Genomic DNA, 21,780 nt, shown 5'->3' on the forward strand with positions numbered 1-21,780 from the left:
TAAATAGGTATTTATATATTCTTTTTATATTATTAAAGCATCTTTAAGATGTATATTTTTAAAATTATTTATTTTTACAGTGTTAATTTTTGTATTTTTTAGAATGTTAATACATTTATTAGATAAATTATACATTATAAATAATACTTAATACATATATAAAGAACATTTTACATCTTAATATAAAAATTTATAAAATATTTAGTAACATAAAAGATGTTATACTTCAATGCTTGTATTTTGTAACTTATATTTCTTTTAAAACAATAATTATATAGTCTTGAATTTTACAATGAAGTTGGCTTATGGTTGTCAGTAGTGACACTGAACCAGGGACGTAGCCAGATGGGGGGGGTCCATGAGGTCCGGACCCCCCCCCCCAAAAAAAAAAAAAATTGTCATCAATGAAATTTTTTTTAGAATCTTAATGGAACAAAAATGCTAGTGTTTTACAATTATTTTTTTTTTTTGTACTAGTAAATCTAATAACTAATTATATGTTATGGAAAAAATTACAAAATGATACGGTTATCATACACACACACACACACACACACACACACACACACACACACACACACACACACACATATATATATATATATATATATATATATATAGGTACTCGTATATGTATACCATATAGTTGGGTATGAGGTAAATATATAAATATACAAAATACATAGACAATAGACCTTTGTATAAACAAAACCCCATAATAACCATGTGTTGATAAGAAATGACACAGTACTAATTTGTAGGAACCTACCTGGCTACCTAAGTTAAGAAAGATTTGTAATAAAATAATCTTGATTTTGTCCTTTATCAACTCACTAGATTGTAAATTTTATCTTTTATTGTTATACTAATCGTATTACGTATACAATTTAAAGCGAAAAATATACAATACCATACTCGTCTGTCGTCAGTCAATATTTGTCTACTTTTATATAAACGCACGGTAAATTTTATTTTGTTTTACATTTTTTCTATTTATACGATATTTTTATTTATTATAATACAATAATTATTACTTTATATTTATATATTTCACCTATTGAATTACAAAAATATTTTTTATAAAATTTTACTTTCTTGATTTTAAATCAAGTAAGTATGGTAATTGAAATGAAAAAAGTCTGAATTTTTGTTAAATAGGAAAATTATAAAAATGTAACTCAGTTGTAATGAGTAGGTGAATAATTAAGCTAACTTTAACATAAAATATTAATGAGAGAAATCTGATATTACTCCTAAGCGGTATAACGATTTGAATCCACAAAAACGTCGGCGTGAACAGTCCCAAAATTTCTATTTTTTAAGTTTTCTCCAAAACTTTTATAGCTAAAAAGTTTGTTGATAGCTCATTAAAAAGGGATTATCAAGTAGATACAAAATGTGAGATTAAAAATTTAAAAAAAAATTATTTAATTTTCCACAGTTAAAAAATTAGGTAGTTGTATTTTTTGCTAGATTTTCATTTGCATGGTAGACTACCGAAACAGGAGAACGGATTTTGTTATTTGGGGTCTTGTTAGATTCACATTGGCTAGGATAAGTGCTGTGAAGATTGAATGCAAATAAAATAAATTATATAATATACATACATATTGCATACAATAAATACATTTTTAAAAATTTAAAATCAAGAAAGTTTACATGCCGATCTCTGACTTTGGCAAGCGTTATTTTTTACAATATGTACATAATATAGTATTCTGTAAGTCATTACGAATTTAATTTTTGCTTAATTAACAAGAATGGTTAAAATTACTTATTATTATTATTTTTTGACTTGACCTCCACTGAAATAAAATTCTGGCTACGTCCCTGGTTGTCGCCATCATCGGGTTGTAAAAAAACGAATAAATTATATTGTTGGCCTTGTGTTATTTTTTCCCGTGAAGAAAATGTTTGGTTTGGACTAATCGCGATTTTAACAATCTCAATAATTTTCTTCATTTAAAAAGTTGCCATGAAGCCTCTAAAAATCACATAATATGTTTAATAAATTTAACTGATCATCGAGAAATTCCCAAGAGCATAATCGCCTTTCATCATTTTCAAATTAATATTAATAATGTTGATTGAAAAAAAGTTATTAATAGAGTTGAAAAAAATCTATATTTTATGATTAAGTTAAAGTAAGTCGAAAATTTCCTTACCAAAAGTAGGAGAATTGATTATTTGATTTAGTTTATAGGTAAAATTTTTTTTTGTATTTATTATTTTATGCACTTATACATTATGCTAGTTGTACTAATTTACGGTGATTTACATTTTGTGTGTAATACTAATAATTATTAAGATTTAAAATATGAAAAACTTGTGTATGTTTAGAATTGTATTTTTGAAAACTGATTGAGTGGGTGTGGGAGTTGGAGCCCTCCACAAATTCATTATCTTATAATTGTCAACACATACAATACCAATACCACATTATGCCATTGATCCAAGGATCTAGGGTGGATAGTTAGGGGTCCGCCAGACATATTATTTCTCTCTATTAAAATCTAAATTTATATTTTCATACTGTCGCTTTATATTTTAAATAATCAATAATTTATTTATTACATTGATTATTTGATTACTTATACCTACTGGTTACTATTATAACAAAATGTTAAAATTATGAACAAAGTATCTGTATTATAATATAATTGTATTTATGTTATAAAAAAATTATTGCCCCCCCCTAGATGTTTGCTCTGAATCCATGTCTGGTGTCCGCACTGATCAATGTCGAGTGATCCAACATTCATCACGGATTAGCGCCATCGTGGTGCTTTTAGTAGAATATAAATAATAAAATATATATAAAAATATAATATATATATATTATAGATAGGTTAGGTATCACATCGCCCGCACTTAAATGAATTAGTGTCGGTCAACACTGTACGCGCTGTAAAAATAACAAGATAAGGATATTGGGCAATAGACAAAAATGATAAAAATTCCTTAAAAATTGTTTTATTATTATTTAATATTTAGTTTTTTTGATTTTTTTCGAGCATTATTTAACGGACCGGGCCCATTTTTTGAAATAATTTATTCTATATACCCTTGTCGGGTTCTTATTATTGGCAACTAATGTAATCAAGCAGTGTTAGAATTATTTTTAAAACCTTGAAATGTCTGAGTGGGAAAACTGGTTCGAGATCGCCAAACAATGCAAATATTTGCCAGAAAACGATTTAAAGGCAAGAATCTCCCTTAATAAATTTTAAACTGTTAGTAATTTCATATGTCTATTTGTTTAGAAATTATGTCAGATTGTATGCGATTTGTTGATCGAAGAAGCTAATATTCAACCGGTCAGCACCCCGGTAACAGTTTGTGGAGACATCCATGGACAAGTAAGTATTGCAATATGTCAAGTGTTGAGATCTCATTGTTGACAATGTCTGTTGTTTTCTTTAGTTCTACGATTTAGAAGAATTGTTTAGAAATGGAGGCCAAGTTCCTGATACCAATTATGTGTTTATGGGTGATTTTGTTGACCGTGGATACTATAGTCTGGAATCTTTGACTAGACTTTTAACCCTTAAAGCAAAATGGCCACATCGCATTACATTACTTCGAGGCAACCATGAATCTAGACAAATCACACAAGTCTATGGATTTTACGGTAGTTATTAAGATTTAAATTATATTATATATATTATTATCTTATTATCATCATGTTTTTACATTTTTTTTTATTAATAGGGCTTGTATTTTAAAGCACAATAAATAACAAAAAAGCATATTTATTTTTAAAATAAACTTAAAAACATGACTAAAAATTAACTTAAACTAGATAAAAAAATTATAAACAAACATTGAAAAATTAATTTAAATAAAAAAAGAATTAATGGCCAAATATTTAGCCAGATTTTTAATGATTTTTGAAAAAACACAATTTAATTTACCTGAAATTGCAGTTGCAATATAATCATTAGCTAGCAGTTTCATTCAACTTCTTTTCTGCTTCTTAGACAATATTTATTCATTTTGTCAACGTTTCACCTAAAATTATACATTATAATGTAGTATAATATTAAATTGTTGAAATATATCATATACACAAGATTTTATTGAAGATACATTTTGAAATAGTTCTTTTACTACTTAAACATATTGAGTTTCTTCTTTAAAATCTTCAATTACACTTTTTAATTCATTAAAATATTTGCAATAATACTGTATTGCTTTGATGCATCCCCATTTGGTTATTATAGGTCTTGGTTAATTCTAGACATTTCTCACTGAAGATTGCTGTACATTTTTATTTAAAAAAATTTTTTTTATATTTCTCTAAACAACTAGTCTATATTATATTTTTTACATTTATTGTTAATTAAATTAATTTTTTTATTATTATAGCACAACAAACATGTTAAAATGTCACAACTGGAATAATTGCAAAAAGCAATAAAAAGTATTTACATAACAAAAGCTGAAAAAAGCAAAAAAATTAATTGTCTTATTTGAAATCAGAATGACATGAAACAAATTTATGTATAAAAATTAAATTTCTATTTCATATAAAAAAAGAATCATATTTTTTGAAATCCGAGCCCTAATAATGAACATTTTGGAAATATATTATGCATATACATAATAAACCAAATCTATAATAAAATGGATTTTAATACTTCTAATTTTAGTATAAAATAATTATTTTCATATTTATGTAAATGTGTTGTTATAAGTTTATTTAAAATATGTAGGTATTTCTGAACTTGTTTTGAGACTGAATATTAGCTAATATTATATTTATACAGTTAAGTTGTTATAATATACATGATTTGTTATGTTATAACTGTTCAAGCACAATGAATAAAATTGTTTTGCTATACATTATATATTTTTTAATTTATAATTTAATATAATTTTTAACATATTGAGTTAATGTTATTATATGTTATAAGTTATAACTGCAAATAAAATATATGCAGATTAAATATGGTATTTATTTATGTATTAATTAGATGTAAGCAGGGGCACCGAATTTTCAAAGTTCTGTATGGTACAGTCGCATCACTGATTCCGTTTACTTAATCCCATAATGGCCATATTATATACTCTGTTTTCCGAGAGTATGTAGTTACACACAAGCCAATACATGTACTCTGTTGCAAATCTCTATTCCTCAATGCTAGCTATATGTGTTACACTACATTTTCTTGATAGATTATGATTAACTTAGAAGCTACCATGGTTAAACTTATTTTTTGCATTGTGTTCAGTTTTTCTGAGTATCAAATTAAATGTATTTTATGAATTTGCATCTTGGCTTCAGATAAGGTGGTTATTTATAATAGGGAGAATACATAATATGTACCTAAGGACTTTGGTTCTAGTTCTAGGTTGAGTTCTTATATGCGTTAAAGACATACAATTAGTAAAATAATCATGTTTAATAATAATATATAATTAATCCAGAATCTATTATAATTTTAAATAAAAAATCTTACTTTAAAATAGTTAAGTTTATTAATATAGAAAATAATTATTAAAAAATAAAAACTAATGGCAAATATTATTTTAATTTTCAGATGAATGTATGAACAAGTATGGAAATGCGAATGTATGGAAAGAATGTTGTAAAGTTTTTGATTTATTATCAGTTGCAGCGGTATGATTTATTTTTACAAAACAATTAAACCCTTTCAAGTTTTAAATTTTTCTTAAATTTGTGATTTTGATAGTTAATAGATGAAGAAGTATTTTGCGTACATGGTGGTTTATCTCCAGATATTTCAACATTAGATCAAATCAGAGTAATTGAACGCAATCAAGAAATTCCCTATAAAGGTAAACCAAACATGATATATTATTGGAAATGTATAATACATTTTTAATTTAATTTTTATAATTTTTATAAATTTGCTGTTTTTTTATTTAGGTGCATTTTGTGATTTAGTGTGGTCTGATCCAGAAGACATTGAAAAATGGACAATTAGCCCACGTGGAGCAGGCTGGTTATTTGGATCTAAAGTGACCGAAGAATTCATGGAAAAAAATCAATTAGAACTGATTTGTAGAGCACATCAATTGGTTAATGAAGGTATTAAGTTTTTATAAATTAAACACATATTTTATTTATAGTGAATATCAGAATATTAGTATTGGACTAAAATGGATATCTTCTCCTGTTTAATTACAATAGTAAACCTTCTGTGAGTTGATTATGTGTATTTTGTTTAGTATACTAGTATAACTAATATTATAACTATATAATATTAAATATTACTATCACAAGTGTACAAAGTAAACAGACATTGTAGTCATAAATAATGTACAAGATATATTTAAATTCTATTTCAATAACTATTCTGAAAGGTGTTATATTTTTTAACCACTTAGCACTCTTTTCATCAAATTTACGAATAACATAAAATATCCACTGCAATATTATATGATATAAAATAATATTTAATATTATTTACAAATTTATAATATGAGGAATGCATATTTTATAATTTACACTATAAAGTAGTACTAGTAAATATTAGTCATTTCACTCCCATCATATATAAGGATATATGATATATTATTACAATATATAACTGCTATATTTTTTCCAAATCTAATGTTACCTAAATTAACTTAACCTAACTAATTTAGTATAAATATTGTATAATGTGAATAATTATTATTTTATTAATTAAAATCTAATATCTATAATACATATTATAATTTTATATGACTACAATATTTTATTTATTTCATGTTAATAAAAGAATTATTCTTATGTACACTTTATATATTAATTTTACACCTCAGTATTTAATTTAGGGGAGTGACTGGGGGATATTACTCCCAAAGAAAAATGTATACTTCAGTTTACAATTTTTATAAAATTTAAATTAAACTAAACAGAGTAATATAAAAATGTATTTAATACAATTTTGACTACCATTATAATTATTAATATCACTACTGTATTTATTTATTTTGTTTAATTAAATATATTTTAATGTATTTAATAACATTATTTTGCAGGATTTAAATACATGTTTAATGATAAACTTGTAACTGTATGGTCAGCACCTAACTACTGTTATCGATGTGGTAATGTTGCATCAATAATGGAATTTTCTACTGTTCATGACCGCAAGCCAATATTGTTTAATGCCGTTCCTGATGAACAACGAGTTATTCCAGATAAGGCTGCAACCCCTTACTTTTTGTGATAAGTAAAGCTAATAAGGATACAAATTTTAAAATAAAATTTCTTTAAAAATTGAAAATTTATTGTTTATGTATAATTTATTTTTATTGAAAAATCAGCAAACATTATTTGCCAAATTGTCTATACCTATAGAAAATTATTTTCCAAAAACTCATTAAAATTAATTATTTTTAAAATATTGTGTTTCATTGATTTTAATTATCACAAAAATTATTGCCTTATACCTATCCAACTTATTTACTCCATATTATTTTTTTAGAATTATGAGTACTACTCACTAGTTTGCTGCATGATATACTCATTTAAAGCACAATTCCTGGTGTATTGGTATTATAAAATAATGTTATGGTGATATTAAAAAATATATGTATAATTTATATAATATATATTTGTGAAATTAAGATTTTAATATATTACATCCTTTAATAGTTTAAAGATTATTATTAATGTTTTGAAAATAAATAATTTGTAACCATTTATTGTACTGTTTAAATTACTTCAAAATTAAATTATTTTCAAATTAAAAAAAAAAAATGGAAATTTTGATTTCTTAGCTAAAATTAATCTCATTTCTATTAGTATTTATAACATTGATTATAGTTAATATTTAAATACTACATTAATTTATTGATTTAAACTTAAATATGATTAATAAAATCAGGTTAAGACAAATTACATACTACTTAAATGAATTGATGAGGCCTGTTCAGTAAATATAACACTAAATAGCAATTGACTATATTTTTAAGTTTAGATAGTCTTTCATTATTAGGCTAAGGGTTTATTATAATCTGTAACAGATTTTTAATACAATAGTCAGTTTTAGTTCCTTGACTCCAAAAAATGATAGGTTGATTGTCAAAGAATTTTATTTTAATTGTTTTTCTCTCCGTTTTTATAAAATTATATTAATATCACGTCAGATTGTCAGAATAAAAGAAAATTAACGGTACCAACAATATAACCCATTCCCTTTCTATAAATACTACAATTTTAATTTTGAAAAAATATTTGAATTCTCTATAACATATTCAATGTATTAAGTATTATTTATTAATTTGTACATAGAAAATTGTAATTTTTCAAATATTTGTACCGTTTTTACATTATTAACAACAAAAATGAAGAATGTATTTTGATCCAGGGGAGGATTTAGGTATGTGGTGGCCCCTGGGCGGAATGCATTGTGGGGGCTCCTTATACAAAAACAATGGAATTAAATTTTTTTACTTATTAAATAACATTTATTATCATATTTAGTAGTAGTACCAATTAACTATTTATTTAACAATAAATAATTATAAAAACAATCAAATCGAGTATAACTAGTATAAGTAATATTATCATAATTCACAATATTAGTGTAAGTAATTAAATAAAAAATAATAAAAATAATAATGTTAAGTAATTAAAATTAAATGCCTGGTACTTTTCTTAATTTTATTTTTACAAACTTATCAATAACGTTTTGAAAATCAAGTTTTCTTAAAATATCAAACTTAGAGCTTCATATCGCTAGTTGATTGAGCCTGTCTCCGCCCATAGAAGTATGTAATCTATTTTTTATGTGTTTTAAATTAGAGATAGAGAATCACTATCTTTCACTACAGCTGTTTGTAATCATAAAATCAAAATAAATTCGAAAAACTATTTCAACATTAGGAAAACAATCTTTTACTTCCTTATTATTTATTATTTTATATATCTATTATTAGTTAGTAAAATAAAAATTTTTAAATGTCCAAATAAAGTTCAATATTATTTAATTATGTATGTGTAAATATAAATAAAATATTTTTTCTGCATCCTAATTTAAATATCATAAAATTGTAGGGGCCCCTGGGTTGCAGCCCACTCAGTCCTCCCCTCAATCTGACCCTGCTCCGATCTATACCATTATACCAAGTTCTTAAAAATCTATATCTGTTTTAAAAATTTGTATTAGATTATGCGTCCAACCGAACCATAAAATCACTTGTTTAGGGGCCGCAAATCCGCTAGTGGATGTTACACAGTTACACCCGCGACCCGTATTATGCTATCTCCGCCTTAAAATTCAAACATATTAAAATCTGTTTAGGATAGATAGATAAAATCACTAAGGCTATAGTGATAGTTTCCAAAGTAGACTCCAAATTGATAATTAATATACAATGTAGATAGTTGAAAACATAATCTGTGAATTTTTATTTTTTTGATTTCATTTATGCGAAATAAGTTCTTGTTGTTTCAAATCTATTATTTTTGAGTTTTTGAAAATTGAACAATTTTTTTTGTATTTCCGATATCGATAAAAACGTTTTTTTACAGTCAATGTTCTCTTTTTTTATGTGGTAAAAATGTTGTTCATGAGTCATGACTGTAGCCGTCTCAGTTCTTTCCCACTTTTTTTACTATGTTTTATATATTTTGTGAGACTGGGCCAACACAATATACAAGTGTATCTTCCTCTTAAGTGAAACATTTTAATTCATTTTAGTAAACATTTAAACATCAATATTCTTAAACTTAAAATCTTAATGTAGGTACTTAGTCACTTAGGAAAATAATCCATAATACTAAGTTAAAAAGATAAATTTAAAATTATATCAATTTATATTAATGTATCGACATTTTATAACTTATCTTTGGTACTTTAATTAAATAACTTAGATACTAGATATTCAAAAAAAAATTGTTTAACAATTTACAAAAAAAAAAAGATAATGAATTTGAAATTTTGAAGTTTCTCCTTGCCTTATTAGTTACTAAGACTCTAAGAGTGTATAACATCATTAATAAAAAGTATGATAATTATAAGTTATCAAAATTATGGTTTATAGTAAAATTAAAAATTCTCAAAACCAGATTATGAATAAAAAATGTATTATTAAAGAATGAAGAAGGTTTAGGTACTTATGGATCATTCTATACATTCTATCATGTAATATTATGAAAAAAATAATTAGAAATTATTTTAATTGTTTTAATTTTAAGTTTTGAACGTAATCATTTGGATTTACAATGCGCGATGGAGTTTATCTATGTTTGTCATTACTGTTTAGTGTAGTAAAATTTATAATTGTATCAATCTTCAACTTTGAGATTGAATTATGATGGTTCGTAATAGAATCTAGTTGGTATTAAATAATTGCAAAAGTACTTTTCAATATGATCAGGTTGATAAGGATAAATAAATGGAAACCATGTTATGAAAAAACGGAAATATTACTCAACCAGTTTTTTACAAATCTGTTAATTTAAAAATAAATAGTTAACTGCGTAGTCTGTAGGGTCTTCCAATTTTCATAAAATGTAATATACCTATTATTATTATTATTTTCTAGACGTTATAAAGTTTTCAAAATAGTTTATACTACGCATCTATTCACACTGTTCTACGATATGCCATGTGCGTTATTGACTTTTATAAGTTTATTAACAATTATGTTGGTATAGACGTATAATGACAGGTATAATATTTTAAAATATTTTAATGAGATTGACACACGAACTCTGTTTAGGTATAATCATTTTTCATATTCATTGTTTTATGACTGAATTCGAATTAAACTCATTAGTTAGTCATTATAATTACAATGATCTGCTCAATGATGAGGTATCTCATCTGTATATATATATATATATATATACAGTTGAAATCTACTAAATTTTGACACAGGAAATACAGCTGCATTGTTTCTTAGCAACTTCCTCAGTTTTTGGATATTTATTCACTTGAATGAGTAAATGATTTTTTTTTTTGAACTGCATTCGGAAAAATGGCCCAGTAGGTAGCCGATAAGTGATATTATGGCGAGATAAGTGGGTCAGGCCGAGAGTAAACGATGGGTGCGCAAGCATCAGTTCACCACCACACCTAACCATCAACCACCTCGCAGTTTATTGATTAAACAGGGTTTCAATTCTTCAAGGTCGAATATTATTTAAACTGGGTCATTTGTGTTTTTCACTCGATTTTTCGTTTATTCTTTTTGCTACTATAATATTGTTTACTTTTTAAACAATTTTAATTTTATTTAATCGCAACGGTTGAACGGCTATTTCTGTTCTATATGGTATCTTTTTACTCATTTATAGTTAAGAGCCCAGAGCTGAACTTAGTGGAGGGGCTAGGGGGATGCAGCCCCGGGCCCCGATATTATTTGAGGCTCCGGGCCCCCGTTGATATTTAATTATTAAAGTGATACTGTGAAACGTTATAATAATATTATTGCTTACATAATTTACCTTTCAGTCTACAGTTTATCTTTACATACATTTTGTTGGTCAGTTTCGCATCATTAGTACAATCTAGTACTATTCCTTAATTGGATTTAAACATCTAAGACTCCACATTGCTATTTATAGTATTATATACCTAATACCTATGCTATTACTTACTTCAGGTCATGTGAATTACAAATTAGTTTCAGTTAGGTAACAATAACAATACGACGGTTACCTAAAGGTATTTTTTTTTTTAATTCTCATCAAACTATTTTGGGTTATTATTCTTTGTTCAACAAAAAATACAATACGTAAACTATAATATAAGTTTAATTTTTCTTGTAGATTAATACATTGGCGTGTTTACAGGTAAAACTAGTAAGAGGTAACGTAATATTTAGACTCCCAGAAATCAAATAGCAAACATCGTCTATATAATTTGTGATGCATACAAATATAACGCAATAAATACAAATAGTTAATGTAATTACTCATACTTTTCCGAAATGTTAAATAAATCATTACCTTAAGTCAAAACAATTACATTTTAATCTATAATTTATTTATATTACGTACAAGTAATTTTATTTATAATTAATAAGTATAAAGTATAATCAACGGCTAAGAAAATACATACACATTTCTTCTCTTTTTCCTTTAGAAAACAGTAATAACGCCCATGACAATATGTACAGATACAATTAGTACGAACAATATTATGTAATCCGATATTTGTTTGCTATACTTATATAAACAGCTAGGTTCACACGTCTAATTATTTTTAATTAATGGGTGACCAACGAATTAAGATGCCTACCTAAAGCTAGTTATAAGCACTGCTAACACACACAATAATAATATATTTTATGTGTATGCAAAAAAAATATTTTATAAAATAGTAAAAATACCTACTAATATGTTTTATTATTATTAATTAGCTCATCATATAGTATTACTATATGATAGTTATTGTAAATATAACTTGAGAAGATTAGAAAAGATAAATAGATCAATAGCTCACCAATCACTATTAAAATACGTAAATAGGTAATATACACATATTATTATTAAGCACCCATCGGCGTAACTAGGGGGGTCTAGGGGAGATTTTCCACTCTATATTTGTATTTAGCCCCCCTATATAAGGTTTTAATATTTAGCCTCAGTTGACAGATAGCCTGCAAGTTATTTTTAACTTTGGTTTTCTAGGACTCTAACTATTAAATCCTAGTTATGCCCATGTAAGTACCATAATTCGTGAAATGGAATGCTACTTTTAAGATTTAACTTCGTATTCCTATTAAGTATTTATTTTCGTGATACGATAAACGGGAGAGGTCCGTATAGAAAACCTTAAATATATATATATATATGGTTACCTATTTAAAATAATTCATCCGATATCGAATGTTTATATGCTTTTAGTTTTTAGGTTTAGAGTAGGTAATGTATATGATAATAGTAAATAACATAATATATGATATATTTAATTTAAGAATAATGTTTAAAATGTATTTAATCGCATATAATAGGTGTGAGTCCATTATGACTTTCCATGTTTACACGAATAACATCAAGCTGGAACTCAAATTCTCTCCATTAATATCCGATAATTGTTTAGCACCTCTGAGGTACCTCATTTTTTTAATCCATCTTAACTTTTTTTAATGTTATTAAACACCAAAAAATATATCATTAAGGAGTTAGAATAAGTTATAAATTGCAATTTTATTTTTTTAATGAGACTCGATTATTAATTGTTGCACTTCGGTCCTCGGAGACTTAGATCTGGTACTAACTGCTCTAATATAAAACATAACAGAGTTAAATGGATTATTCAGAATGTTCAATTTACTACTTATGACACGCGTTTGCTGTTTGCTGAATGGAGATAACGCATGTGAGTTAGGTTACACTTATTATAGTTGACTGTTTTAATATGGATGATCATTGATTTATATTCAATGGAAATGATAGAATGCCCTAGTTTTTCCATAAAAATTTTTTTAAATAAGCACTGAAACAGATATGTTTACAAAAATGAAAATAAATATGTGTAATCAACTACGTCATTGTTAAGCTTAAACAACTGCTATTTGAACTTATAATTGTCGACTATGGATTTTACTGGTATTTTCCGTCCTCTATATGCAATTGTACCTAAATAGTAAATACGATACACGGTGTTCGACGATAAAGGTGACATAAATTATTTCAAATGCATGACCTGAATTTCATTTGGATTTTTGTTGTAATACATATAAGGACTAAATATTTCTTTTATTTTTCAAAATTTTAAATTTTTAAAAAATAATTTTCTACGTATGTGCAGCAAAACATAGTTTTTTTGAATTGTGGTGCAATATACATGGAACTTCACAAATGTTTTCACTTAGAACCTGTGCTTAAATGTTTCTGTCCAACTTATCATACTATTTCTGCAAATTATGATTACAATATGTCATTATATGATATATATATAATTTTTACTAAAATGCATTATAGGAGTACCTAATATATGTCTATATAATTTTATTTATCGTGTTAAAATGAACTTCGATCACTGAAAACATTGAATTATAGTTAATGCCGTTAATGGTTTACATTTTATTCACAAGACTGAAGATTGTTCAGTTTGTTGTTAATCGCGCTACTACTTAATTTATTGTAAATTTCTTTGATTATTCAAAAATGATGAATCATCTTCCTTAAAAAAATATTCTAATTAGCGGCTGTTTACATATTGTTTTAACTTATACTATAAGTTTTTTTTAATTCATTCCGAGTGGATTCATAATAAGTTATTTGTGAATAACAATAATTTAAATGTTTTGAAACTATGAAAGAATGGTTGTTTTTATAGAAATTTTAAGTTCACTGTTTGATAAAATTGGATATTTGAACAAAAAATAATAATTTTTTACATAATATGTGCTAATAAGTATAAAAAAATAGGTACTATATAGCACGGGTATTTTAATTATACGTATACAATAATAATTAATATTGAATATATTATAAATGTGTCAGTCATTTAAATGATTGTTTCTGGTGCAAATACCTAATATGTAACGTAAATAATAAATGTTTCATACATAAAATTAAAAAATAACTCATCACAGGTAAAAAAATATTAGTTATTATGTCAAGGAGATAATAAGCTATAAGCAACTATTTTATCAAAGCTACAGTTTGTACTATGATTTATGACTATAATTTACAAAATATTTTAAGTAAAATACCTATATCGGCTATATCCTTATTATTTCTACACCTATAGGCTATAGAAGAACCCAAGGAGTCAATAAATCAGTAATTAACCAAATTATATAAATATAAATATTATTTCTTTTATACAATTTTTATTTAATAAATACTATAATACTTAATAAGTTAAAATTATATTTATCTACTACCGAATAAGTCCAGAACACCGGACTACGAGTATTTATTTATATGAATTAAAACGTTTCTAAATGGGAATATAATATTTTATTACTTAAATTTAACAGGTGTATCTATAATAAAATGTTGAAAAATATATTGTACCTATTACATATATATATATATATATATATAAATTGACAAGTATATTATATTTATTTTATTCCAATTATTTTCTATAGCAACCCTCCCTTAGAAATTCTTGACTATGTACTAGATAAAACTGTAAGTTAGGTACTCCAGGTATATTGAACAACTGAAACTAAATATGATCTGGAATAACTGCGATCCACATTTTAAACTTCTTCTAGTAGTACGAAACTAAAAGTTAATGTTGTAGCCCAATTTTGCTATGCATTTTTTCATTTTTATTATTATTATAATTTATAATATACTATACACCTATGTATAACTAAATATAAAAATATTGGAAAGTGAGTACCGGTCTGTTGTACATAGGTGTCGATTGGATATGAATCACCGTAATGGGTGTCGGGTATATAACTACGTAACACGTAAGTCCGTAAGTGTGTTAAATTTTTATTCAATGATACATCATATTGTATACGAAAAACGATTCTAAGTGGGATGGTCTGTCAGCTTATATCACTAAGTACATTTCATGATATGTTTTTTTTTTATATAGCTATTAAAGTAATTTATTTTATTTTTAGTATCACGGTTGATTGGTATAACTTTTTCCCGTTTTCCGAAAACATTGCATTTATTATATTATTATTATTTGGAGATTATGATAATAATTAATATTTATAGTTTAATATCATATTTTATTAGTTTTATTAAATTTTGAGTTAATAATAATTTATTGTAAATACTAAGTTTTGTAACAATGTAAACATAATATAGTGTGAAAAGGTTCAAACTAATTAACATACTTCGAAAATGGCATTGCATATTGTAAAATTTATAAATAAATACGTAAAAGTTTTAAGGCCACGAATGTTTTTAAATTAAAATATAATAATCAATATTGTTATTTATCGTTTAGTAGGTATGTGATTTTGTACAAATTTGAATTACTTCAAATATATATAAAAATAATTGCGTTTGTTTTCAGATTTTTTAAATTGAGTATGTAATACGTAAAAGAAACATTATATTGCATTTTAAAATCTTAGTTCTGAAAATTAAAGGTTTTTTAAAATTTTTACTACAAAATATTTTTTTATATTTCTTGTGATTTTAACTAATTTTGTAAAAATTTGAACATTAAATACGTAAAAAAAAAAAATTGTGATTTTGTAATTTTAATAATTTTATATAGTTACTTACAACTTATGTAAGACCTTGTATTAAATTTTTAACAATTTTGTACCAATGAATAATTTTTTATTGACATTAATAAAAAAAAATTGAGATTTGCTCATGACTAATAAGTTATAGTATACAAATTTAAAGAAAATTTTAAATTTCTACTGTACTTCATTTTTGAATTATTTATAGTAAAATAAATCAATCAATTTTGTCTAAAACTGGTTTAGCGTAAAAAATTCGGCGTTTTGTTTTTCTCGATTATTAAGGAAAGTAATGGAAAGTTTTAAGGCCCTTCCTTCAAAGTACCAATTAGGTTCAATTTACTACCAGAAAAAATCACCAAAGTTGAAAATTGAAGAATTTTTACTGCTCCAATAAGTGACGACTAGACAGAAAAATAATTGCATGTCATTGTAAAATCAATACTTTCATCACCTACTATTCAGAATCAAAGAAATGGGTAAGTAGGTACTACTCTGCTGCACAATTGAGTGAGTCTCTGTAATTAATGTGTTAAAATTAAATGCAGTATATATTATTGCATTCAAAAAACGATTCTGAGTGTAGACAGTTTATCGGCCTACATCACAAAGTATATTTCGTGTTATGTTTTTTGATGTTAATCTATTAGATAAGGTCATTTATTTTTTAAAAATATTTAAAGCATTTTAGATTAAACAAAAAAGTGTTTTTTTTTTAAATCTGGTCTCTGTTTGTTATTAAAATTAAGTGTCTACGTAAGAATAAAATAAAAATAAAAAATAAAAACGATCAGATAAAAAATAGAATACTTATATGTATATAGAGTTGTTAAAAATATTATATTTAAAATTAGTTTTGTTGCATTAACTACAACAAATTTAATTTTAAATGCAAGCTCAAAAGCTCTACGTTGTTTTTATGTAGATTACAAAATTTATTGAGTTAAGTGAAATAAAAAAAGAGTAAAACACATAAGGTGTGAGTATAATATTTCAAAAATCTAATTTTTAACATTGATATAAAAAATAAATATGTCTTTATGCAATATGCATGTACCATAAATATTGTAATTTGTAATTTTTATATTAATGAAACTAAAGCATTTTTATTGATCCAAAAGGTTATGAGTGTAATACATACAAAATTAAATCATCCATCGTTGTAAATTCAATACATTAACCCGCTTAGAATCTACATTATTTATTTAAATTTTATTTAGTGTTTATAATATATTAAACTTAATACAGCAATGGCGAAGTTTTCAATACACAATAGTACTTGTTGGTTTTAGTACAATAACAATTATTAAGACTATACTACTATAGTTAGTTTAATCAGTAGTCACTAGTCACTACTCACTATAATACCTATGTCCTAAGTATATATGCAGCATTATTGGACTTGTGATTTGAATAAATATTTAAATATTTGTAAATTATATTCCAATAATACTTAATAGTCTAATTTTTTCAATAGTTTAAATGTTAATTATTGTTATAACTAATTATTAGTTCATGGTCAATTTATTTTATGACAATTCAACATCATATGTTTTTATATTAATTATCATCATAACTATTATTGACGAAATGACGAATATATAGGTTATATTGAAATAAAAATTTGAAATTTAATAACTCATAACAATCATAACCACAAGTGATTGTTGATTAAGTTATAAACATTTAACATTTATATTTCATTTTTTGTTGAATAAATTATTGTAACAAAAAGTATATTTTGATTAGTTTTAAATACCTACAGAAAATTGAACTTTGCCTAAAAAGAATAAGTTGAACCAATTATATGAGCTTATTATTGGGCTTACGAGTTAATTCGATTCTAACATGATCGGATCTCGGGATCGTATCCTATCTTCAAACGGTGGCGCCATTTTAGTTTTATAATAGGGGTGTCAAAATTTAAGCAGGTCAATTTTTTTTTTCGTCAGGTCACTTTTTCGAAATAGTAGATACAGTCAATACAGATATGGTTTGTGTGTAAGTCGCTTGTAACTCTTGAAGGGTATATTTTAATGAATTCAAATTATTCATTAATAATTTATTTGCCTTTGGTATAGATCCAAAAATATTTAGTATAGGTACTTACATTTAATCAATGCAATTTATTCCAAATAAAATTAATAAATTATATTTATTTATTAACATTTTATAATAAATAATAATACAATATTCCATATAAAATACATTCGTTAGTCGTTTTTTTAAATTAATTATGTTATTCTAGCTTATACCTTCTAGTTTTTATTTTAGAAAATCTATTTACTGCTTCGTCTAAAGCTGTTTTGTTATTTTCTTCTTTTTCTATTGCTATGACCATTGAATCACTTAATCGTTTGTCACCCATTGAAGATATAATATTATATTAAGTGTAACTGTTGGTAGTCTGTAACGACATCATAGAAATGTTAGAAATATAGAATTATTCTGAATTACAATTTACAAGCAATACAAGCATAATTGTATAATGAAATACCCACATACGCCGATACGTACCTATTATATATTTACATATACGATAAACCTATATTTATACTACAATTTGTTATACTGCATTTATACCGACTAACGAAAAAAACATTATCTGGAAAGTTGAATATAGCTTTGATCAATGATCATAGACGTTTAGTTCATGTTATAATCTAATAAGAATCTAAAAATAATAAATATTATGCATTATTATTTATTACGTATTTACATACATAATAATATTGTATTATATATTTATATTTTATACACACGAACCTACGCATTATATATAGTATTCATAACAATAAATAATATATTTTAATTTTTACTCATAGGGCCATAGGTCATCGCCCGTGCGCCGTCGGCGCATCGTAAATTTTAATCCAGGCCAATAAGACTAGAAAAAAAATAGAGGAGCCAAAGTATATCCTAGTTGCGCCCCCCAAATGGGGCCCTTGTCTTCAAATGTCTTGGAATCATACATTAAGCTCTCTATTATTTTTACTGAATTATGCATAATATACAAATAGCTATTAATACCATTTTCATTCTGTCCGGCACAGCAGTTTCTATATACAATGTGATAATGTGATACTTTTTTTGATAAATTGATAAATGGACAATGGTAATTGGCAAGTGATAGTAAATGTAAGTACTTATATATCATCATATTTCATGACCACCTCTTTTAGAAATAATTAACTCATGCCATATAAAATAGCATGAAGCATTTGCTGCAGTGATAGAGTTGTGTAATGTTGAGTTGTACTGTACGTCCACAATTGTTTTCAATGAAATGCGACTAACTTCCTTGATTTAGCAAGCAGTACTACAAGATAGCCTATATGAAAGAAATTATACATTTTTCTTTCGAGTCAAATAAAATCATATAAAGTTATATTATAGTATATATACATACAAGCTTAAAAAGTTAAAAACAAAACGTTTATACTATAAATACTCTTAGATATAGTTAGTTAGGTTTGTACTATTATGCATTTTTAATACTTTTAAAAGCATGCCATCCCTAATTTACGTATGAAGATTTAGTTATTTGTTTACTTAATTATATTTGATAATTTTATTTGTTATTTGAAATAGTTAATAAATATAAACATACATTTGTAACCATTAAAATTTGTTTTACTTTTTAAAACGCTTTTTATTCATTTTTTAATACCACTATAAAGTTTTTACATTTTTTTATCGTTTTTATATGTTGATCAATATTTTTGCTAAAATGCATTTACCTGCGGGTGTCAAGAACCCTTTCCCATAGATTTTTGAAGTTGGATAAAAGTTAGTGGTAAGTACATGGTACCTATTTATACACGCATTTATACTATAAATATCTATGGTAAAAATAATTATAATACATAGAAATACAACAACAATTATAATTAATGAAAAAGCACTTAATTATGCGCAGATAATATAATATTTTTAAATTTATTTTTGAATTATTTTAAAATATTTATACAAACAATTTTTTACTTACAGTCCGAATTTATCTGTTATCTGTTTATAAGTCCGTACACGTAAGTTTCTTCATTCTCCATTATCTACCACGCGTGTTTCGCACGTAGGTACGGTTCAAACTCCCAAGTTCATCAATACTCTATAAAATGTACCATTGTGGACATTGTCTATTGCTCCTTGTCTCGCAGAATGTTTAATATGGAAGTATCAAAATTGAAACTACAACGAGACCTATTAAAGTACTCAAAACTAAATTTAGACTCTATACTACGTATTTTTCTCCAAGAACGGATAATAAATTGACAAAAACATTCAATTCACCTAATCGTGTGTTTGAAATTACCTAGTTTCATTATTATTACCTGACGAAGACCAAAAATAAAAAATATATGAAATACTGCTGTAGTGCTATCTGTAGTGAGAAAAAATAAGCAATATCTTAATATCAAAATATTTATTCAATCCAAGCTTTAAGCTTTAAAAACAATCAACTAATTATCCATAAATATATTTTAAATAAATTATTAAAATTACTTAATGATTTCCCTTGAAAGTTGAGATTTAACGCCATTTTTCTTAATTATTTAGTAAAAATATGACTTGTAATTTTAATAAAATCGTCGATTATTTGAACAATACCTAAATAGATTCCGAATGCCCGCTCAGAACTATCATCAGAAGATTTCATCATTTTTTTTTTCTCAGCACTTTTTTACTTTAAAAGCATTTTTCGAATATTTTATAACTTATAAAATATACAATATACATTCTAATAATTCTTATTTGTAAGAATAGATAAATTTGAATATGCATTTACCATAAGTTACCCAACTAAAATGTAAAAATTGTTTATTTTACTTCAACATATGATTTTAGTTATGTGCATATTATGTTTTTCCTATATGTATAGAATGTATACGATGTACCTACTATTGACTATTGTACATTTGTACCAGACAATAATAATGGCATTGCATTCGTCGCGACTCCACAATTGTCTGACAAACGAATTTTTTGTCATGTGCAAATAGATATCGTCGTATTGGTAATAACTAATAGACCTAATACATTAATCATTTTATGTATCCTACTTATAACTTATAATACGTCAATAACTTTAAAACAATAAATAAATGCTTGTTAAAAATTTAAAATACTTATTTGCCTTATAGTTATAAATTATAATACATATATATGGATTCAACAAGTTATAACTATAATAAACTAATAACTTGTACAGGTGGGTCATTTTAGGGATGAGTATCTCACTATCTCAGTACATATTTAACCTATAGGTACTTATATAATACTATAATAGTAATACATTTTGCTTATTTATTATATTATATTGCAATATACATAATAAAATCATGGCGTCTTTATAGTTACAAGCACTTCTATTATAATTCACGATCCTACTTAGGATTTACACAACAAATGAAATAGGTACCTCCTATACAATTTATCAAATATACACAAACAGTTAATATATATATATATATAATATTATGGTCATATTTTTATTTTTGGCGACAACTATTATAATATACCTATTCATTATTCTATTAAACAATCCGGTATATTTCCATTAATTTTTTGTTTAGGGAGGACTAATAAAAAAATAGTCGTAGTTAGGTATTAATATTAATTACTAAAAAAAAGTTCATAAATTGGACGTAAATTTACATAATGATCTTAAAAACAAAAATTATAAAAATT

At 25.0% G+C, this 21,780-nt stretch overlaps 1 protein-coding gene across 1 annotated transcript; it reads left to right on the forward strand.

Moving 5' to 3' along the window:
- Nucleotides 1-2,946: 2,946 nt before the first annotated feature.
- Nucleotides 2,947-7,548, forward strand: LOC113552023 (serine/threonine-protein phosphatase 6 catalytic subunit). The gene is made up of 7 exons (XM_026954677.1): nucleotides 2,947-3,203; nucleotides 3,264-3,359; nucleotides 3,424-3,631; nucleotides 5,544-5,623; nucleotides 5,697-5,802; nucleotides 5,894-6,055; nucleotides 6,994-7,548. The coding sequence occupies exons 1-7, from the start codon at nucleotides 3,135-3,137 to the stop codon at nucleotides 7,182-7,184; spliced, it is 912 nt and encodes a 303-aa protein (XP_026810478.1). The 5' UTR covers nucleotides 2,947-3,134; the 3' UTR covers nucleotides 7,185-7,548.
- The last annotated feature ends 14,232 nt before the right edge of the window (nucleotides 7,549-21,780 follow it).

Source organism: Rhopalosiphum maidis, chromosome 2, assembly GCF_003676215.2.
Source record: "Rhopalosiphum maidis isolate BTI-1 chromosome 2, ASM367621v3, whole genome shotgun sequence".
Classification (NCBI taxonomy): Eukaryota; Metazoa; Arthropoda; class Insecta; order Hemiptera; family Aphididae; genus Rhopalosiphum; species Rhopalosiphum maidis.

Bases quoted from the DNA above. Each gene is read 5' to 3' on its own strand.
- LOC113552023 (XM_026954677.1), top strand. From the start codon at position 3,135: ATGTCTGAGTGGGAAAACTGGTTCGAGATCGCCAAACAATGCAAATAT. The intron at 3,360-3,423 runs GTAAGTATTGCA...TGTTTTCTTTAG, and splicing joins GTGGAGACATCCATGGACAA to TTCTACGATTTAGAAGAATT. The intron at 6,056-6,993 runs GTATTAAGTTTT...ATTATTTTGCAG, and splicing joins ACATCAATTGGTTAATGAAG to GATTTAAATACATGTTTAAT.